Here is a 23,081-nt window from a genome sequence, read left to right on the forward strand (position 1 = left end):
TGTCTGTCCTGTACAGCTGATCAAACACAGTGATGTAACGACTAGCAGACGACACAGTAAATACCAGCGGGCGAACCATTAGATCACCAGCAGGCAGAGTTTGGGTTCATCACACACACATAGAAGCTCACAGCAGTCTGCGACCGAGGCAGGGCTGGTGTCCAAACAGATACTAGATTTATGACAAGTCCCTTCAGATGGCTAATTAAACATAATTAAACCCTGAGGGAGATACTGCATCAGGTTGTTGATGCAGAATAATTAATAATAGAGACAAAGTGCATCGGAGGCCCTCCAACAGAAACATTTGGCCCCTTGAAGAGCGATTTCCTTCTTGTAGTTTACAATAAAACTTTTACATTTTATAAATCTTCTGTAGAAATCAATGTCAACACAGGCTAATTGAACAGTGCATGATTAAGTGACACATTGTTGCAGCTCTAATTATTTTTTAAAGTGCAAAGTGTGCAACACAATATAAAATAAGCAAATCAACTTTAAATAAGCAACAAATTCAGTCACAACAAAGCCTTAGCCTTATTGTTCATATGTGCTGCATGTTAACTTTTTAATAAGCTTTGGTCCATCGACAGAAAATCAACAACAATGTTGATAATCGACTAATCATTTAATTCTAATTATTCGCTTTTCTCTAGAGCTGAAATGATTAGTCAATTCCTAGATAAGCCATTAGACAGAAAATTAAGCAACTCCTGATAATCATGAAACTTCATTTTGTTCCCTTAGTTCTCTGTACATTTTCCTGGAATTACATTAAAAATATCCTTTTCTTAAATGAATCGTTAAAGTCATTTTTACATGATCACCTCCTAGCTTCTCAAATAGGAATATTTTTTGGATAGCTCGGTCTTCTATGATAATAAAGTGAATATATTTGGTTGAAGAACAATGATCATCAGTTTTTTTTACAAAATAAGCAATCTGAATATTTAAACTTTAAAAGAAAAAAAAATTTAAACAAGCTTTAGGACATTTTGATGGATATTTTTCACTATTTTCTGACATTTTAAAAGATCAAATGATTAGTCAATGCAGGGTCAAAGATTGATTTTTAATATTGATAAGATATACAGTATTATGGGCAACAAGGCAATCCTTTGTTGAGCCCCTGTTGAAGGTAAACACCTTTTAAAGAACCCCTGTTACTGAAGGCTTCACTTCCAGCTTTTACAAGATCTTATGGAATCGATTTCATTAATGGGAACTGAATTCCCAAATGCTTGTAAATGTGGTGTAATTTCCAACTGCGAGGCCTCACCTGCAAATCATGTGAGGTAAATTATATTTACATGAACGTTTAGTGAACTGTATGTGACCAGGACAGATGCATGATGGGTTTTTCTTGAACAGTGGCAATAGAGCAGCTTGTGAAATCACATGGGCTTGTGTGTGTTCGAGTGCGTGTATGTGGGCTCACCAACTGTCATTTGTCAGCCGTAATTATGCATCCACCGTGTCAGCTCACGACGGCTGTGTCTTATCTGCAGGGCCCAGCTGGAGAATGAGAAGAAGAAGAGAGAGGCCATCGAGAAAGAGAAGGAGCAGATGGAGCAAGAGAAGCAGGATCTGATGATGAGGCTCTACCAGTTTGAGGAGAAGACCAAGAAGGCAGAGAGAGGTGAGGGGGGGCTCACATATCCTTTAACCCTTGACAAATGCTGAACCGAAACATTACAGCCTCTGTTATCTACTTTAGCAGATTTTAAAGTATAAAGCATGATGGTTAGTAATGTTAATTTTGTGTTTTAATTCTATTTTGTTCAGTGTCCAAATCGGACAAGTAAACGTTTCTGCTTGAGCCTCGTCTCGTCTGCAGGCAGTGAAGCAGTAACTACCACTGATTGGTCTCAGAATCTTATTGTTGGGAAAATAACATACAGTAAGCTACCAGGCTAATTAGATCATTAAGTGATTCTGGGGTTTCCTCTTTAGTAATGATTAACACATTTCCTGCTCATAAATTTGTTCCGAATGATTTGCAGTGTTTGCTTTTAAATGCTTTAAATTCCAGCTGATTATGGTTTCGCAGCCTGAATAATACAAATAACCGAACGTTTACACAGTCATGGGAAAGAGTTTCAGTACTTGCTTGATGCTTTCATCTCATTGGAGCAATGTCTCTTGGGCTGTTCATTAATATTTCTGCAGCAGTTGCAGATAAAGATTAGACCTCTTTGTTATTATTAGTATAATACTAGTTATTAGATTCCTGTGGTGGCTCGGACACATTATGACAATGTTCATAACTCCAGGATGAGATAGAGCACTTCAATGTAAGCTACAGTTAGCAAATAATAATGGGTAATATTTCTGTAGCTGTATTCTGATGCTCTTAGTGGATTATTAGGCAATCTATGGTCATTTGACAGTAATTTGAGAACTGAGAATTTGAGAAAGAAAAAGGATATGCCATCATGCTCAAAGATTATCATGACAGCTGACCTAACTCACTAAATGCTTATTAATCCATGACTGAAATTAGTCCCCACAAATATTATACTTCCTTCTGGTTAAGTGGTGCCTCCTAAAACCCACATTGCTAAAATGTTTTAGGAAATCGATGAGACTCTGAATGAAAATTAAACTATACATTTGTGATCTGCAGAGATTTACGTCTTAAGTGCTAAATTTTGTGTTGAAAAGTACTGCCAGGTTGTTCGGACATACGCTGAGTTTTGTCTTTGTCTTTTAAAATGGAGAGAGCAAAATCACAGAGCTCCGTGGTTCTGGTTTAAAAGGTAAAGAATTGTCGTTGGAATATCTCATGAAATAGCTGGGCAATCAGTCTATTTCCTTTAAATGGTAGTAGCCGTGAGCTTTGTGTCACATCTCTTCTATTTCTTGATTGCAGATCTGCAGGACCAGCTCCAGAGGGCCATGATGCTGGAGCAGGAGCGAAGGAGAGCCGAGGAGGAGGCTGCCCGTCTGGAGGCTGAGCGTCAGGCCGCTCTGCTGGCTAAAGAGGAGCTTGCCCGCCATGCTGAGGACCAGAAGAAGAGTCAGGAGCAGCTGGTCAGTAATTTAATCACAACGTGCAATTGTTTAGGGACTTTATACCATACGTATGTACTTACTCCCTGTAGCACAGCTGATATGTAAAAAGGCTGTCTGGTTGCTTTCTCCTTAATTCAAAAGAGAAGACAATCAACAAAATCTCTAACGTTTGCACCTTTGTTTGCAAGATAAAATAATTTAAAACCTTTTCTCACTACATTCAGCTAGTACTTTGTCCAGGTCTGTACCAGGCACATTGCAGGCTGGTGTATTCAGCAGTGCCTGGCTGCTGTAGCTCCAGACAAAACCACTTTGTAGCGTCCAGCTGGACCACACCCTGTTACTTCAGAGCTACTGCCCCCTCACCCGAGCCGCTCGTCTGTGGACCACCCACAGCTCCGTGTGCAGTTTTAACAGTCTCGACACTAAAGCTGTGGTTCCTTCTCCACATTCACAGTTTTATCACGCAGACACCTGCAGCGACACCATTTATACTTAAACCCTATTAACGTGCTTGTGCAGTGGATTAGTCTCTGTGTAACTTCCACTGACTGACTGAAAAAGACATGTGGGAGTTGTGTTGTCAACATGTTAAATGTTTGAAAGCATGTTACTTATTAATAATAGTACACTGTGTCCTTGTGTTTTCCAGCTGAACACCTTTAACAAAACAGTATCATAGTCAAGGAGTCTGTTCGGTGTCTTAACAACTAAAGCAGCTGTACCATTTAATACTGAGCCTCCAGTTAGTTCAGTCTGGTGAAAGACAAACTGCTCACATTGTGGTGGTTAGAAGTATTGTACCACAACACCTGCAAAGGTGAACAGCGTCTGGTTAGGTTTTATCAAAGCTTTAACTTAATTTTTTTAATTGATTTCCATTTTACTGACAGTACAGAGAGCTCTGAATGCTTCTAAACCTAATAATTATTTAATGTGGCATGTGGCATTATTGAAATGGGGCATGAGTTTTCACCAACTCGGCTGTTATGACACATTGGCGCGTGGGTAATGTTGCTGTTCTTCAGGAGCATATTTTACAACTTGTTCCACACATTCAGTGCACATTTAACAGATTCAGTATGGACAGGGGGTGTTGATGTGATGTGAGGTGACAGTCGGACGTTTGCTTGCTGTTAGGACACGGAAGATGCGCTAGATCTATAAAAACGTAGGAGTCCTTTCGAGGACTTAGCATGTGCTTTTGTTTTTATCTGGCTGTTTGTTTTTCCTTCTTTCTGCTGTACTCGGGTTTCTTTTGCAAAACATATCTTAATCTCAATGGGACTACCTGTTCACACCCACATGTGTTAAATCTGGACCCTTAAATAAGTGCTTCTCCTGTTGTTGTGTCTCAGGCTGCAGAGCTGGCAGAGCACACAGCCAAGATCAGCCTGCTGGAGGAGGCCAGGAGACGTAAAGAGGAGGAGGCAGACACATGGCAGCACAAGGTGAGAGAGAGCTTTATCTGAGGGGAAGCTATGTACACTGTCTTCAAGCTCACTCAACTATTTCTGTCATTTACAGCAGACAGGTACAAGTTATACCTACACAGACTGAATCAAATTAGTTTAGACTTTCTTTCTCAAGGACTAAAAAGGAAAACTGGAAAAAAAACAAATTAGATGTCCTACCACAGAGGCAACACACTGACTGTACCTCTGTGTTACTCATTCTTCTCCCCAGGCCCAGGAGGCCCAGAATGATCTGATGAAGACCAGGGAGGAGCTGCACATGGTGATGACGGCGCCCCCGCCGCCTCCACCTCCCCCCGCGTACGACCCCATGGACGATAACAGCGACAGCGAGGAGAACGCCAGCGAGGAGAACGCCAGCGAGGAGAACGCCAGCGAGGAGAACGCAAGCAATCACAGCGCAGACCTGCACATGGAAGGCATCAACGACCACCGCAACGAGGAGGATCGCCTGACTGAGGCCGAGAAGAACGAGCGCGTCCAGAAACAGCTGAAGGTGAGGAGCAGTCTGAACCAGAGAGAGTTAAATTAACACCTAACACAGTCAGTCATCCACAAAATATAGATACATTATTCAGTTTATTTTGTGTGATATGACAAATATCTCTCACTATACAGCTGAATACAAGTCTTCTTCACACTCTTGTTAGTTACTGTATGTGTTTACTTGTCTTTTCTGGTGTCACAAAGAAATAACTGATTATGAGAATCATTAGTCAAGTAATTGGAATTATTGTATATTAATAGTCAGGAATCTGTAACATTACTGGAGGATGGTTGTGTGGTCACTATGGCTCGCTTCGTTTTAATTGGTGAACTGCTAAAATAGATGGAATAGGACACAAGATCAACATGCCTCCTTTCAAATTCTTTTCACCTCCTGTATGATGTAATGCCCTGTAATCATGTGCTGAAACAACACTTGTTACCAGGGTTACCAAATGTTTTTGTATAAATATAAGCCATACAGATCAGGAGATTGCTTTCTCACCAAATCAGCAAATAAATTTAACTGTTGCTTCACTTTTGAATCCAGGCTGAAGTCAAATATATTGTCAGAACATCCTGCAGTCGGTCTGCTTCGCTTTCACACCACAAACGAACCAAATTAAATGGGTAAACGTGACAGTTTGTTCAAACTGAACAGGTTAGGTGAGAATGCACCTTAATTTCTCCCTGTGTTTCTGCTGCACACCCAGTTTAAATTGCTCTGAGGCATTCATTAATGGCACATAATGGCTCTCCATTATGCATTTTGGGACCAGGTTCTTTTGCTTCTGAGTTTGATGTTTTCTCATCTGGTGCTAATCGGCTGCGACGGACCACACTTTAACACAACTTCAAATTATTCAGTTGAAAATAATATTCACATTTCACTGAATGTGTATGGCATGAGCTCTACTTGCTGCTAATAAAGTGCTGATACAAAAATGATAATGATTCACAAGTGTCCAAAATAAGAGTGTAGTTCTAATGCTGCCTTCACGTGTGGCCGGGAAAAACCTGAAAATGAGTTACCGACTGGGAAAACTTACTTACTTACAAGTAACTTGCCGAGTTGACCTATTGAGTAGAAACATGGCAACAAAAGTAAATGTTGGATTCATGTTAAGAAACTTTTTATCAAATCATGTATTACATAGACATGTTTTGCTCATGTAATTTGTAATATAGTTATAGGCTCTAACCGTTTCTGTCCACGTAGAGTGACCTAGATTAGTTAGAAAAGTGATTTATAAGCATTAACCTTGAGAACAAGTCAGGTAAAGTAATAATTTAGAGGTTTTTAAGAATGTTCATGTACAGTAACAAATCTGAGACAAAATCAATATAATATAGCCATAGACTGTATAAAAAATGGACGTAGCACACCCATCGGGGTGCGTTCTCCGCAAACTAACCTAGTGGACACTCGGAGAAGTGCAGTTTTTGCCCTTTCCTTATCGCTGTGGTGGGGGCTTGCTTAAAGCTCGTGAACACACCTAAGTGAGAAGAAGGATTTCCAAATCGGGGGTAGGGACCATCCAAGGAGCAGGTGAATGCATCATGTGGTATAGGGTGTAGTGAATGAATGAACGAGACACTGATTTTGGACACAGTAGAGGAACGCCACAGTGACATGGTGGCTCTAATACGGTGAAATTTTATGCTAGACTGTATCAGTTGTTGGGTTTGTTTTGAGGTTCCATCTCATGCGTCCTCTCCTTCTCTGCTCCCTCAGGCCCTGACCTCAGAGCTGGCTCAGGCGCGTGACGAATCCAAGAATACCCAGAACGACCTCCTTCACAGTGAGAACGTCCGGGCCGGCCGAGACAAATACAAGACCCTGCGACAGATCAGGCAGGGCAACACGAAGCAGAGGATCGACGAGTTTGAGGCCTTATAAAGAAGCCTTCGACCCCCTCGGCCACTCACCCTTTCTGAATGGTCGGCCGACACACATGGACACACACAAACACGCTCAAACTCATGTATAACACACATCAGTTGCAGACTAAACTGGAGCAGCGTAAGCATCACTTTCAGAGAGGCACACTCCTGTTGTGAGCGTGCAGAGCTTTGCAAAACCTTCGAAGAAAACTTAGTGCCAAAACCTTTCTCTTCTTAGCGTTTCAGATCTTATTTGTGTATTTAATTTTGTGTGTGTAATTTGATCAAATTCAGACCAAATCATTATTGTTTTTATTCAGAGGTGTGATGAAGTAGTGGGACTAGCCAAATTAATATTATTTCATGATGTGCACATATAATATGTAATCAAAGCCTCGCTTCTCTATGATGTCTGTCATTTGTCGCGTAGGAAGAAAAGGACAGTTTGTCGTTTATGGCGACCACTCAGAAAGGGGGAAAATGTACTTTTGTTTTTGTTTTCCATTATATTTGAACACTTCCATTTATGTTTAATATCGCTATACAGCAGTTTAAAATCATCCCTAGTTTGATATTTATACTGTATATGGGACATTAAAAAGGGTATTTCATCTTGGTTTGTATATTTTTGCTATCTACTAATGATAATGAAAACATTTAATGTTTCAAAGGTTTTATATATTGACCAAAATAATAGCAGTCTTATGTTCCATATGTTTTCCTTTAGATCACTAAATTAAAGAGATTTAACTGTAAATTATTATTTTTTACTGTAGGAAATATCCAGCTGCATGCCATTAAATCAGTTAAGGAGATTGATATCTATCTAGGTACTTTTGATTTTGTTTTTTTGGCTGTGCAGTTCACAGCATGCTGAGGAATGTCTTTATCCTCAGCGCTGTGTTGACACTTAATTTAATAGTTTAATATATTGTATTTCTCCGTTTTGTGTCATGTTTCTGTTGAGTGAGAGATGAGCATGTGTTTGTGTTCTTTTACCCTCCTAAGTGACCTTTCTCTCTGGTGGCCCCTCTGCAGGGACCAGTGCCAGACTGTTGGTCTTCACTTCGTATCCATGGTGATTATTCACATGAAAAATACTTTTAGTTATTTTAGTGTTACACCTAGGTGAACATTACAAAGAGTTTTCATTTTGCAGCTTGGTCACAGGACTGACCCAGACAGTACAACACCATCACTCTCCTCTCTCTCTGGACACGGACTAGAGTAGCATCCTCTGACACTGTAATAGAAACACTCAGCTCTGCTGGCCTTTGTATATGAACAGGATTTTATAATGAGGTGTTCAACATATTGGCAATAAAAATCCATGATTACACATCAGCGTGTTTTTACTTTGTACACTGTATGACCAAAACACCCATGTGCATATCATTTTGCTGAATTTTTATCAAAGGATATTTTTATGGTTGTGTTCGGCCCCTTAGTTCCAGGAAAGCATACGTTTCACTCTCTTCAATATCTTTAGCAACATCAGTGACGTGGCTCCAGGAATAGTTCACCACTTTGGTCCTAACTGAACTATCTCGTCGACTATTGGATGTTCCCCAAAGGATGAAATTGTTAGGGAATAATTTATTATGATGGCAGAAAGGAAAACAAACTGCCAGAGTCCTGTATGTCTCATACTGAATGAGTTTAATTACTGGACCAAGGAGAGAAACAAAAGTGTCGTCCACGCAAAGTAGTGCGTGAAGCCATCTTAAATCGGAGGCTCAAACAGCAAAGATCAGATTCTTATAGCAAGAGGAGATATGCTCTCATCTCATTGGCTATAATGCAGAAACATGACATAAAGGAAGTGATGTGAGTGTTATCATTTAAGTCTGCAGCTATAGCAGCCCTATCAGAAACAACTTCTTTCAGCGCCATTTGCAGATCAAAGTTCTCACTTATCCTGTGAAACATCCCCCCCAGGAAGAATTATATATTTGGTAACCCCTTAACGTATCCCCCAGTGCCATCATCAATGTTTTAATGTCTCCAAACTAATGGTTTATGACAACATACCTGCGTAACTAGACATTCCCATCAGCTAACACACCAAACCTGGGCCCTGTGTGCCAGTGCTCCTTTTAGAACCCTCTTGGAGCTGCTGGTTCTCTCCTCCATTTGGTTATTGGTCGACGTGTTGGTGTTTGTTGCTGCACCATCCAACATTATACTTCCAGAATTTTCCCTCCATCAACCTACGCTGCAAAACTGACTGGTTACACATACCACTGTTTCATCTCATGGCATGGCTTGTGACAAAGTGGATACATAATATGTAGTGAATTTAAGAAGAGGGACGTTCAAGCTCCAGATTTAAATCATTTTAATGGTAAAGTGATTCAGGTTGACATATAAATAAATTAAAAACGTCTTCACAAACGTATGCACACAAACACAAAATAAACACTGCACTGTGAGCCTGTCGTCGAGCAGACACATTGAACGTCGTCATGGTCTCCTGATGGTGAGAAATGAGGAAGCTGACGTCACTCCACCTGTTGGCGGGCGTCCGGCACCGGTTGCCATGGTGACCCTGGAGAGGATGAGGTCAACAGAGAAATCCAGGTCAGTGACATCACCACCGCCTCACAGGAACCTTTTTTTTTCTTGGTGAAACCAAAGACTGAGCAAGTCTTTCACGCACTGCTCAGACAGAGACAAGAAAGGCTTCATTGTACAGAAGGAAACGGCGCTCACTCTGAAATAAGTCAAAGCACTTCCTGTGAAGTGGCAGGTGTGGCTGCCTTCAAATTTAATTGGTGAGAAATATCATCTCAGTGTCTTTTCAAGTGATTCAATTTGCATGGATGTTTAGCTGTTCCACTCCTCTGACAGAACATCAATGAGGAGGAAATTGAATTTGAAAGATGACTTGAGTGCTGCAGAGTTTTAGCCTCACTTATTTTGCATTTATAAGCAGTGTACTTATCAATAATTTTAAACATTTTTATAATGTAGTTGGAAGAAGGTCACCCTGTGTGTCTACTGAAGTTGAAAAAGGCTCACTGACTATATCTTGTATAAAGCATTCATAACTGGTGTATAAACCTTTCACAGAGCTGTGTGTTCGATATTTTGGGAAATTCCCTTCTCCACGTTCATGTGGAGAACTAGATGAGAAGGTTGATATGACGCTCATGTTTGCACAGCCAGCAGCCAGTTAGCTTAATGTATTCATCTGTTATTAATAATGTGTGATCACAGACATGAATCCATTTAATGCCAAGGGGTCCTAACAGCAACTGTAAACATGTGAATAGATGCAGCCTGTCATGGCCTTCAGTTCTCTATACAGAAATCCAGAGTTGAATTGTTTAGCATGTGATGAAGGGAGTTACCGGGGTCTATTTGAGCCCCTCCTCAGGGGTCTCTCAGAGCAGCAGCGGCCACAGCTCCCGGTTTCAGAGAGCCACCCTGAGCTCAGAAATGGGCGTTGTCTGGCTGAGCTCTCTGCCTGCTCCCAGAGTCAGACACCTAAATACCAAACACACATACACACACACAAATATCTGTATAAACACACCATCACGCCTTTTAAACACACTCTTTAATGCATTCACAAACACACACCAGAACACACACGACACACCTCGCAGACCTGCAGACACTGAAACACACACACAAAGACACATGATGCAGGGCCACAATGAGGTGTGTTTACACTCTGACGCATGTGCTGACCTGTGTTTGCATTAATGGGAAGGTGTTTGGCACCTTTGATAAGGACAGTTAGTCGATCATTGCCATGTGGCGGCGTCCTTAAGGAAACGTTCTTCTGACCTCTAGTGCCGGGACATGGTGCCTTTTCTTTCTTCTAAATTGTTTTTAACATTGTTGGAAAATAACTAAGCACATATACACAAGTAATGTACAATTTTGAGGTACATTTTACCTCACTTGAGTTTGTAAATTGTATGATACTTTATAGTATACAACATAATCAGTTTATAAAATAATACTGTACTATACATTAAACTAGTCAACAGTGTAAAAAGTAGTTAAACTTTGCGGTGAACTCTCATTCTCTCCAACAATTACTTTTACTGTCATGCTTTAAGTACATTTTTATGTTAATACTTTAGTACCTTTGACAAGTGAAATCTTAAATGTACTTTTACTTGTAGACCTAACAGAGTAGTTTTGCAGAGTGGTGTTGCTACTTTTATATCTTTTTATTACCTTATTATTAGTATGCATAATAAAACACTGCTGGTGGAGGAAAATCGTGCAACTCAAGTCAAGTTAATCAAGTTTATTTGTGAAGCCCAATTTCACATTCAATACAAAAAGATGTATAATGCTACATGTGAGTCGAGGAAGGGTCAAAACTTGATTAGAAAAAATGCAACAAAGTTAAACAAGTTAAACATTAGGTAGTTTTTATGTGCAAACCAGCAACTACAATATCAATATCATCCATTTTCAAGACTTGGTTTAAATTTGAAGAAACCCAACAGACGTTTTATCAGGTGAAAATGCAGATAAGTTATAATAAATTATTAAAATAAATAAAAGTTAAATTATCTGGCGACGTGTGTCTTTTTCTTGCAGACATTTAAGGGAGCTGAGCTGCAGGAGCTCACCCTGGTTGTTGGAACTTGACTCGGACCAGCACTTCCGTCCTACTCCACAGCGCCCCCCTCTGGACTCTCAGCCTGATGGATGCAGAAATAAAAGAAATGAATCCAATATAAATGTATTTTAAAAAAAGAAAAAAAGATTTTACTGCAGGTAATTTGTACTTAAAATCTTTATAAAAAGGACATTTTGATTGGACCTTCTGGAATGAAATAAAAGTGACCTGTTACAAATTAGGTTGCTGTGACAAAGGGAAGGATGAAATAACTTGTCAAAATAATGAGCAGAGTTCTAATTATGAATAAAAAGGTTGACCATCGCCAAGGGCAAACGGATCAGAATGCATGGATATAAACCCAGAAAAATTCAGTCCTTTGAATCAAGTGTTTTTTCCTCAAAAAGAACTCAAAGGAATTGCAGTTAAGAGCATAAAAGGAGATCACATGAGCTATTGAATGAGAACCGCCGCCCCATGTGAAGGTGAACTTCATCAGGTAAATGAGATGTGACAAGTGTGAAAACAGTTGAGCCCATTAGTGATGAAGGAAGGAGAGCAAAGGAAGTGGAAAACTGAAAGAAAATAGGCTCTTTACTATGGTCTTTATTTGTTCTTATGATTATGATTATTTCATAATCTTTTTATTTAGAGGAATAGTTTGACATTCGGGTGCTTATTTGCTTTTACCTTACACTCCACTCTTGTGTTTGTATGGTAAATATGAGGCTACAGCCAGTTAGCTTAGCATAAAGACTTGAAAAAGGGGGATACAGCGAGCCTGGCTCTGTCAAAAGGTAACAAAATTCACCTACCAGAACTTCTAAATCTCTGCAATTATCACATTATATCGTGTTCTGTTTAATTCCCACACAAACTAAAGTGTAAACCTTTTAATGCTGTATAACATCAGAGCTAGACATCTGAACCAGCTTTACCTTCGGACAAAGTGGGTACCAGTTGAAGCACTGGGAGTCCTTGTCCTCAAATCTCCAGCCATCCAGCGGGATGAGGACCTCACCGAGAAACACCTTCCTTCTCAGGGTTCCTGAATGCCACACAGAGGCCTGCAGTCTCTTTCCAAACAGCAGGTGGCGCTCTATGTGATACTGTCAAGAACCAGACAAAGAGCTTGGTTTAATTGAGCATGCTACGGCCCCACATTGATTGTCACAATATAGTTAAATAAAACAAGTTTCTTTTTACCTTTAAAACTTCATTATAAACTGGATCAGTTGTGTGTTTCTTGACTGTCGTCTTCATTTTGCCGCTCTTTCCTGGCAGCATGTAGAGTTTAACGAATCTGCACAAAGAAACAACAGCGCGCTGAGGTTTTGATGGAGAATCACACAACAACTGTACATGATGCAGACACTTAGATGTATTATCCTTACGGGTGACACTTCTTCCTCCTGGTGTCTCCATAGGTGAGATTTCTGCAGGCGCCGACCGAGATTTCCAGGCAGGAGGTATTGGCGTTGTAGGCCAGAGCCAGCTCCAGCTCTCCTGCTATGCTGATCCTCTCGAAGAGGCTGCAGTCTGTGCTGATGCTGCTACTGCTGCTGCCCTGAGGAGGTGAGATGTCAAAGATCCCATATTGTAAAAACTAAGATTTCCATGTCTTTTTTTTTCATTATAAAAACAAGCCGAGGTGCTTTATGAATACGGTGAAAATACCAAAAGGCTCAGTGCACACAGCCCATATTCAGAACAGAAATGCCTTCAAACGAGCCGTCAAGACTTCTGTATCTTTGTGATGTCCCAACTATACTATATATAAATAGAAAGTGCCACTTTAGTGCTGTTACAGTCATTCCAGTCTGCAATAATGGTGCAGAGAAGCAGAGAGCGCAGATGTGAAAGACCCCGGAAAAGCTTTTCAATCAGAGCAGACTGGGCTTGGAAAAACAGAGCGTTTCAGATGGAGGGTGAATACAGGTATATTCAGACAGACAGTATGAGAAAAACCATGTTTTTGTAAAATGCATTAAAGCATGTAAACATGTTCTAGTAGAAACCCCAAAATGAGCATGATATTAAAAAAGACACAGTACAAACATAAAATGTGACCTTGCCTTTGAGCTAGGAGGCTGAGATGATCACAATCTGTAGTGTGATATTTGAAGTGTCACAGGATGTCACTTAGGTTTTTAAAAATGTATTATTATCAGATTGTACTTACTCTCTTTCCTCCAGAGTACTCAGAACTGCAGGAAGTTTCTTCTTCCGCTCCGGTGGAGGAGCCTTCCTGGTCGCTGTCTTTGCTTTTCTTGAACAGGTTTGGTAGACTGGGGCCTTTAAAGAGCTGAACAAAGAAGCAGGGTCATTTATTGACTCTTAGTTATTCCCTCTAAGCACCAGTAGGGACCAGTAAAGGTCTTAAATGACTTTAAGCTTCTTTTTTTAATGGGCTTGTTCAGTGGTCTCATTGGACCATTTGGATAATAAAGTCCATCCAAACTCAGTCAAAAGCAGATGAATCAGGCGAGTGATCTGTTGTAACTCAAGGTGTGAACCAATTAACTGGACTACCATCTTTAAGGCCCTGGAGCTGAATGATTTTCACTACCGTTATGAACGTGTGAAGTGTTGCAGCTGACTCACAGTGCTAGATTTGTTGATGTCAGTGTCAGAGAGGCTCTTTTGAGTGCCGTAATTGAAGCACGACCCTCTCCGGTCGTTGTCGACTCTCAGCAGGTCTCCTCGCACGTCGTTCTGAGAAGTGGAAATCTCTGCATTGAGAAAACGAGAATTCAGACATTTCAAATCTCAGATAAAAGCACAAAGTGACTGCTTCCAGAGATATACCCAAAAACGTTTTAATGCAAGAGCGTTTAATGGTTCTCAGAAGGTTGTGTGATGTCAAACTGTTTTAGTTTCTGCAGTATTTCACTGCTATCTTTACACATCATCTTGTGTAACTTTGTAACTCTTGTGCAGTTTGGAGGATGAGCTCAGAGTTTGGTTTTTTTATTGCGTCATATTATTTCAGGCACATTTCCTTTGTGGTTATTATTGGGTATATATACGCAGCTCATCAGATTGTATCATGATAGCATCCAGAGGAAGTGATGCAGCTTATTCTGAAGCAAAGTTGTTCAGTAAAGAAGTGAAAGAGTGAGAGAGTGTTTAATGGTTAACTTACTTCTAATATGAGTGGTGAAGGAAACCACTAGATCCTCCACTGATTTGGTAAAAGGTTTTGAGTTTTTGAAATCCTGCAGATCAAAAACACATCATCAATTGGCACTGATCATTTTGACTGTAAAATAAGGTTGGAAATATGTCAATATTTTACCCCAGATCTGCTCAGAAGCTGATATTCCAAGTGAGGCGGAGGAGTGGGAGGCACAACTGATATATGTCTGTGAGAAATATCAGGGGAAAAAAACATGTTGCTCTGTGTTTCATCATCAAGAATTTCATTCAAACGTTTCAAATAAACATGTAGAGACTTCTCCTACCTCATCACATTGCAGGTCTTTAATAGGTTCTCACCAACCATCTCATATTTGTCTGTGAAGAAAACAAATATCATGATTAAAACCTGGCAGACAATTTATACAATGACACTATAAATAGGACTTCCCTGTTTAAACAGCATGAACTATTGTTTTTAAAAACCCACAATAAAGCTTTTAAATATTATATTTTAAAAGAACAAGAAAAATATAATACGTATAAATATTATCATTCTGCGTTTACCACCCTGTAAATACTGAATACCTCAGTTACTTTTAAATCTTAAATATAAAGCGAACACAATATCAAGGGAGTATCAATCAATAACAATGAATTTACAAAAAGGAAACCTGCAGTGCTGCAAACAAACCTGTGGTGACCGGAAATTTCTTTGCCCTCTCCTCTAAGAACCACTCTCCAGACTTGAACTTCACCTCCCTGCGAAGAAGAAAAACACATAAAGATTACATAACTGCATTATTAGCACTCATACTTACTTTTTCATACGGCACCTGACTGAATTATTATTTTTAGGTATCATTGCTGCTTTTTTATTTTTTATTTTATTTTTATCGGAGATGCTTTGTGTATGTATGTGTCTATGGTTGTTTTGGCCATCTAGGGGGCAACAGAAACAAGTCGCAAACACAATGTTTACGTCACCTTTAATTTGACTTGTTAGCAAACAGTTGCTTAGTTACACATCCAGCAACAATATCATTCATTTAGAGTCGAGACGGTGGATGTGAGTCCAATATTCACTCTCTTTTTTTAGCTCTGTTTTTGGTCTCCACCAACCCCTCAAGACAATAACCTGCTTTAAAGAAAGTTACACTTTAAAGTAGCAAAACAAGAGTTGACATATAAGATCTCATTATAAACAGTGACAGAAAGTCACTTTGAGCTTGGTTGAGTCAAATATGTCTTTGCATTAAGCAGATGGCATAGCCCCCCACTGCACCTGTAGGCGTGGCAGACCGTGCACTTCCAGTCAGCCGCTCCCACGCCCACGCGGCACTTGCCGCAGATCCGATGGCTGCAGCCGCGGCACACTGCACCCGAGTTCCAGAACTTTCCCAGCGGCCTCTGGCAGCGGGCGCAGGTGCGCTCACCGTACTGCCGGGCCAAACTCTTTGCACCTTTCCTTCGAAGATCCTGGAGCTCATACTTCATCCTCCTGAGATGCAGATGGAGGGAATAACACACATCTTTAATCTATTTTCACAGAGAAAACTTCAATTTATAAAATGTTAAACATTCTTTGACATATTTTTTATAATTTAATATGCAAATTCAAAATCAAATAAAAGAAACATCAGGAGCCTAAATGAAGACGCTTTTGGTAAAAGAAATAAACACAATCATATTTTTATGACTGGTTATTATCGCTTCATGTTAACCTTGTTTGTTGCTGGTCTCATAATGAAAGAAGATTCTCAGCTGTCGTGTATGAATGTGGCCAAAAATGACTCACCTTATCCTGTCCTCTTCAATGGTTCGCAGCTGTTTGTCTCTCCGAAGAACCTCCATGACTCTTTCTCTCTCCAGAGCTTGAAGAAAACTTAAATCCATCTTTACAGCAGTCTCATGAATCACCCTCACTGGTCCTCTCTTTCTCTCTGTGTCTCTCTGCTTCACTGTCTTTTTTTGTTTGCTGTCTCCTCCTCCTCTCCTCTTCAACCCTCCCACTTACTGGACCAAGACCTCCTCTTAAGTTCTCTGGAGCTGAAAGGGTAAAAACCAAAAGTGAGGTTATTCTACAGCATGTGCAGCTGGTAAGATTCCCCTTATGCTGATTGTGATCTCCACCGGGTCCCCATCCACGTCAGAGCCAGATACAGTATAAACCTCCTCAGCAGATAGTTGTTTCCACTTGGATGATTAGACTGTGGAAACACCCTCTTTTAATATTCTTTTCTCTAATGGCGAGTGAAGAACTGCAAGTCAGTTGCCTGATGACGCAGACAGCTCGTCAGCTAGTAACCTCAGAGCCTCTACGGCACAGGATGTGATGAGATTTGAAACACACTACGACATCTGGGCAATATTTTACGCACCAAATCTTGATTTTCACAGACTGCTCATGTCCTCATCTTCCCCTCCTATGTCTGTGTCACAAGGTTTTTTTTCACCCCATTATTCAACCTCTCTTCTGGCAAACCACCATCGCTTCCTCAGCTGCAGGAGCAGTGATGCTTCACTGATGGCAGAGCTGCAAAACAAACCAAATGCCAACCCTTGCATTATTGATGGCTGACGTGCATCTGTGATCTAGTTTCTGTTTTCTTTTCTTTTTTTCTCTTTTTTTGCAGGTCAACAGACTTACTCAAATCTTATTCTGACGGCTTAATAAGAATCACAAAAAGGAAGTCATCATCTGAAGCTTAACATTTTATAAATAAAGATTAAAGGTCTGTTTTTGTGAAATGTAAATACAGACTGCAATGCTTGATTTTAGAAGTACAGTTTCATATTTTGAATAATAAGCTCATTTGCAAGTGTGTCAGATTCGTCTGGTTTCCAGGCTAGACGTTAGCTGTAATCTAGCTAGAAACTAGCGCACTGACTGTATTTTGTTACCTTTGGAGAAAGTTGTTGTTTGATCTCAACATCAATGGTTATTTGAACCCTGTGTAACGCCACATAGTGACTCACCCTATTACGAGATGTAACCCTAACCTAAACCCTGTCTTTTAACCTTGACCCCACCCATAACCCTTCATAGATAGTTAGCTTCAGTGTTGACACTTGTGCAATATGCCAGTTACACTTGGTAACTGGTACGGTAACTACGATCTAGCATCTACCTTTTGTACAGAGCCAGGCTAGCTGTTTCCCCTGTTTCCTGTCTCTAAATCTCTGCAAGAAAGCACTCAACATATTTCTCAAAATGTGAAACTATTCTTTTAAGCTCTGATTTAGTGGGTCTAATTATTTCAAACATCTCAATTTGGAACAAAACCACTTTCCTCTCCTGTAGCACACAAGTGAAGCATGGGGGAGTAGAGAGGAAATGGGCTGCTGAATAGCTGGATGCCAGCCTGTGTTTGTAGATAAGAGCCTGTCCTGGTTACTATCCAGAGCTGCCAGGAGGCCGGAGAAAACAATCAGCTTCAGCTGTAATTAGGCCTCATGGCTCACAGAGGCTCACAGCTGTTATCTGTCCTCTGCTGACGTCCAGCATGCCTGAAGGGATTCTCTCAAGTTGTAAATATAAATGAGGCAAGATGTGAAATTACCAGGTGAAGGTTGTGATGCAGTGACGATGTTTCTTTATGCTCGTCCGTTATTTCATTTGCTCATTTCAAGACTGATAGTTTGACAGGAGGCTTTTACTTGTATATGGAATGAGATGATCATTCAGTGCAAGTCATTTCACACTGGCCTCCACTATGCAAAGGACCATAATGATTCAGGCTGTCTGTGGTTTAGTGGTGACTGGGTTAACATCCGAGAATAGAGGGTGGGGAGACAATATCAGCCCACCATAGCAGTGACCGTAAAGAGAACCTGACTGATTACTGTGGGACCCGAATAAGTCGTGAGAAAGACCAAACCAGTCACGAGGTCTCTGATATGTTTCCCTCGTAGAGGGGAGCTTCCTGGAAGACCTGTGTGAGTGGCTGCATACCTTCGTGTCAGGCAGCATGTCTGTGCTCATCACCACAAGCAAATTCCAAATAAAGACCCAGCGACTGTAATGTTCACCACAAGCTCTGACACAGAAATAGAGGGTCCTTTATTTTAGAAAGAAAGTTCTCTCAAAGGCTACGCAAACCCTGCTATGAGCTGAAAGTACCTCTAAATACTCTGCAGGAATTTATCTGCATGGTGTTGACATCTGTGTATTTTTCAAACCATGCACTTGGTTTTCAAGTAGTTTTCAGTAGCACCTGTTTGTCCACCTCTCTACAGTCACTAAAAGTCATATTAGAGATAAGCACAGCACAGTTGGAGTTACAGGGAAACCCTCTTGTGACAAAAATGGAAACTTTTCCCACCAGACATGTACAGCATTCCATAGTTGCACCATGTCTGTGAATCTGCACATATCCTATTCTGCTTTATTTTTTATTTTCGGTTTATTATTTTTTTATATTGATATGCTTAGTTTTGTGTTGTTGTGCTTAATTTCTGTATATATTTAGGTGTCTGTATAATCCTTTATGAGATGGGTCATGGTAACATGACCAGACTCAAAAATAAAAATTAATTCATTCATTCATACATGCACCTGCTTTTTTAAATATTCATATAAGACTTAAATGAAAAGTGTCTTACACATGAAACAGATGAAACTGAAAGCCTGTCTAATCAAAATGATCTCCATAAGCTGTCAAGGACAAGAGACGGAAAATGTTTTTGAAAAAAAAATATTAGCAGTACTCCAAATGTTAGTTTAACCTTTTAATTATCAAGTTTGGTTTAGATACCATGTTCTGTTTGATATTTTACACCCTCTCCTCATAACCTTGCCACATAAGACGAACACATGGCATGCCCCTTCATCACAGTTATCATGAAGAACACATGTACAATGTAAACACAGACCAGCAGCTTTCCATACATCCTCAAGGACATTTCACAGGTGCACAGGTTGACATGAGTCTGTGTGTTCATTTGTCACATGTCTGTGCGGCCGTGTATATATAAGTGACACCTGTGGCTCTCAGAAGTTAACAGTCCTGGTCCTAACCATGGCTACATACACCTTCACCTTCCTGTGCGCCTTGGGCGTCTTCATCACTCTTCAGGTTCCTAGCACCTCGGCGCTGGTAAGTGAAATGAAATATCCTCTCTAATAGGGAATTATATTGAGTGTATTTCTTGTGGTTATCTTAAAAATCCATCTTTTTCTCAATGTACATTTCTTTATTTTTGCTTGTATTGTGCAATAAACTAACCATTATTTCTCTCTCCTCTCTGAAAACCACCCTGAAGGGTGAGTATTTGTTATTATAATCACTTTTATTAGGATTATTATGTATTTATACAATTTACAATTTAACATTTGTACACAAACTTCACTGAATCTTGTATTTTGGTTTTTGCAATTATTTAGACTTCGGGGAACCATCCATAAAGCTGGCTGCAGGTCAAACCAATCCGAGTGATATTGTGAACAAGCATAATGCCCTGAGAAGAGGAGTTCAGCCTTCTGCTAGCAACATGTTGGAAATGGTAACATCTTGATTTCATAATGTCAAAAGCAGTGTGTGCTTCACTGAATTTTATTCTGAGCACCAAATCAGAAAAAGCTAAAATAATTTTCCAGAAAAGCACCACCATTTTCTGGTGTATATAACTGTAGTGGTCTAAATGTGCTCATCTGTCCTCCGCTCCTTACAGAGCTGGAGCAGCGAGGCTGCAGCCAACGCTCAGAGATGGGCCAACACCTGCTCCATGAATCACAGCCCTGAAAGCTCCAGAGAGATCAGCAGTAAGTTAATTACAACACCTTGTTTGAGTCTAAACACAACTGGTTTTATTCGCAGAAACATTAGCTAATGCTAATAAATGAATAAATAAGCATAAGTGGCAGGTTTTATAGACTACGTACATGGCATCTCGTCTCTTCTTCACTGTCAGAGCCAGAAACTTCCCTTTTCTGCTTATTCAGAAAGATTTTTTTGACTTTTGCTGACGTGATATATATATATATATATATATATACACAGTATATGGCTCACAACAACTGACTTTCACTGGAAGGGTTGTTGCTCTCCAGCTTTTCCCTTGGCATTCTGCCACTTATTCAGCACACCCCAACTTTTAACTTCTCCCTGGATGTCCCCTTCTTGTGGAGCTGTCACTACGACTAACAAGACACGCTTCTTGATTGCTGACAAGATGTCAGGTCTCAGTGTGGTGCTAAAGATATCAGTGGGGAACCTTAGCTGGTTGATAAGGTCTGCTCTTATTAGCCAGTCATTTCCTGGGGCCAAGACTGATGTGCTGTGCTGTGTTGGGCAAGTCTGCACAGAATGTCCAGCCGTTATAAACAGGACAAGCTGCTTCTGGTGACATTGGGGCTTCTCATTTGCCCAGATTCTCATGCTCTCTGTGAGTTCTGCCAGCTTCTTTAGCACCTGGTCATAAGTCTCTCGCAAGACTTGTTGCTTGATGATGTATCCTAATCTAAACTATTTGAGCTCAGTGTCTAAGTTCAACCAATTTGAGAGACTTTTGCAAATCTTGGGTTACCATCTAGTCACAACCTTCATTTTTGCAATCTTGCTATCCAAGCTAGATAGTTAGTGCTAGCTTGAGAGCAACTTCATGTAGGGTTTTAAGAAGAATAAAGGATCATTATCTCCCACTCTTTAATTGTAGCTAGCGGCTGTGGAGAGAACCTGTACATGTCCAGCTTTGAGAACTCCTGGAGCAACGCTATCCAGAGCTGGTACGACGAGATTAAGGACTGGCGCTACGGAGTGGGATCTACCAATGGAGGAGTGGTTGGGCACTTCACACAGGTTCTCTTACTCTACATCTCAGTTTGTAAAGCACTTGTTAATTCGGACTAACTTGTTTACAATTAGTTCTTCACTTCTTTAGAAACTAAGTAATCCATAAAGTGACTTTAAAAACAGAATTAATACTGTGGGCTCTGATAATCTTGTGATATTTCTCCTCTGCACAGCTTGTTTGGTACAGATCCAACAAGGTTGGCTGTGGACTGGCCTACTGCCCCAACTCTAGATACAAATACTTCTACGTCTGCCAATACTGCCCACCGTGAGTACACATTTTTCTATTTTTCAATAGAATGTCTTGCATCACTTTGAATGCAGACATGAATATTTATATGTGCATTGAGTTAAATAGTTATTAAAGGTGCTTTGCCTTCTCAGTTGACATCCGTGCCATGTTTTGAATGAAATCCTGTGTGTTACGTGTAATATTTGATGCTTTGCCCTACATTACAGTGGAAACTACCAGTACGCTCGCCCCTATCAAGCAGGACCTACCTGCGGAGACTGCCGCGGTGCCTGTGACAACAAACTGTGCAGTAAGTGGCAAATTCAGCACAGGACAAAACTTTCTCTTCTCATCCATTTTTGGGAATGAGATTGATTGGAGTTTTGGTAACACTTTAAGACATTTTGAGGTCCCACAAGGTTCCATCCTAGGTCTCTTTCTGTTCTCTATATACAGCACATGCTTTCCCTCTTCCAAATCATTCAACAATATGTTGTTCCACTGTTATTCCGTTGACAAATAGTTTTATCTCCCCATGAAACCAAACGACTTGTCCAATCTATGCAGTCTTATGACGGTTACGGTTATGGTTCAGAATAGATTTAAAGGTTTTTCTGTTTGATTATAAACCTCTAAATGTCATAACTCCCTTCTAAATTAGAGACCTCCTAACTCGATGTAATAGACAGAAAAACCTCCTTTGACTCCGACCAGTGAGATTATTTGTGCCTTCAGAACTCCAATCTGACTTTATTTTCTTTTTGATGTACGCATCACTTCCCTTTTCTCTGTCTCTTGCAGCCAACCCCTGTCCCTACGCCGATAAGTACAATAATTGTCCTGATCTGAAGAAGCAGTGGGGCTGCAGCAATGGCGACGTGTCCTCTTGGTGTCCCGCCTCTTGCAAGTGCAGCTCTCAGATTATTTAAATGCCACATGTCCACGTGTGCTCTGACTCACGAGTCAGTTTCAATAAAAGATATTTATCTTTGAATCTTGTGTCCCTCTGCTGATGACTAAACAGATCAAATAGCCTCTAGTTTTAAACCAGAGCAGTGGATTATTACAGGCCCTAGTCTACGCTGGTTATGAAGCACACCCACACAGACACACACAGACACACACACACACACACACACACACACACACACACACACACTTAGCTTTACTACCGTCTCATCCTGTTCTTTTCTCTCGTTTTTTCTTACTGCTGCTTTTACGTTTGAAAAGCAAGACTGCTCACTTGGCTTGCAGATGTGTCAGGTGATCAAATAGAGACATTTTGACAACATACATATTACACAGCATTTGTCACTGCATATGACAACATGATTCATTTAAGTTTGTATTGTTTACTTGTAGTTTATATGTCATTATTGGTGGCAAAATGAGCCTAGTATGCTGTCCTTAGTCAGTCTTTTATGTGTACCGATTTATACATCTCTTTGTCAACATGTGACACAAAAGTG

The 23,081-nt window shown here is 40.4% G+C and overlaps 3 protein-coding genes across 3 annotated transcripts in view; 2 read left to right on the forward strand and 1 right to left on the reverse strand.

Moving 5' to 3' along the window:
- Positions 1–8,184, forward strand: part of ezrb (ezrin b) — a 34,887-nt gene extending 26,703 nt beyond the window's left edge. The window contains exons 10-14 of the mRNA XM_083933798.1: positions 1,509–1,639; positions 2,873–3,033; positions 4,374–4,466; positions 4,702–4,986; positions 6,712–8,184. Coding sequence (XP_083789924.1) covers positions 1,509–1,639; positions 2,873–3,033; positions 4,374–4,466; positions 4,702–4,986; positions 6,712–6,876 — 835 coding nt within the window. The 3' untranslated portion in view covers positions 6,877–8,184. The remainder of the gene's footprint in view (positions 1–1,508; positions 1,640–2,872; positions 3,034–4,373; positions 4,467–4,701; positions 4,987–6,711) is intronic.
- A 3,215-nt stretch (positions 8,185–11,399) lies between these two features.
- sytl3 (synaptotagmin-like 3) lies at positions 11,400–16,482 on the reverse strand (the record flags this gene model as incomplete). The annotated part of the gene is made up of 12 exons (XM_083933665.1): positions 11,400–11,530; positions 12,387–12,557; positions 12,655–12,751; positions 12,843–13,015; positions 13,631–13,753; positions 14,053–14,180; positions 14,594–14,666; positions 14,747–14,813; positions 14,913–14,964; positions 15,281–15,348; positions 15,872–16,087; positions 16,385–16,482. 12 exons carry the CDS (start codon positions 16,480–16,482, stop codon positions 11,498–11,500), a joined length of 1,299 nt encoding a protein of 432 aa, XP_083789791.1. The 3' UTR covers positions 11,400–11,497.
- Positions 16,483–19,607: 3,125 nt separating this feature from the next.
- LOC310962207 (cysteine-rich venom protein TEL1-like) lies at positions 19,608–22,541 on the forward strand (the record flags this gene model as incomplete). The annotated part of the gene is made up of 7 exons (XM_083934594.1): positions 19,608–19,685; positions 19,996–20,091; positions 20,260–20,350; positions 21,244–21,386; positions 21,554–21,648; positions 21,840–21,922; positions 22,414–22,541. The coding sequence occupies 7 exons, from the start codon at positions 19,608–19,610 to the stop codon at positions 22,539–22,541; spliced, it is 714 nt and encodes a 237-aa protein (XP_083790720.1).
- Positions 22,542–23,081: the final 540 nt, after the last annotated feature.

Source organism: Echiichthys vipera, assembly GCF_963691815.1.
Source record: "Echiichthys vipera genome assembly, chromosome: 19".
Classification (NCBI taxonomy): Eukaryota; Metazoa; Chordata; class Actinopteri; order Perciformes; family Trachinidae; genus Echiichthys; species Echiichthys vipera.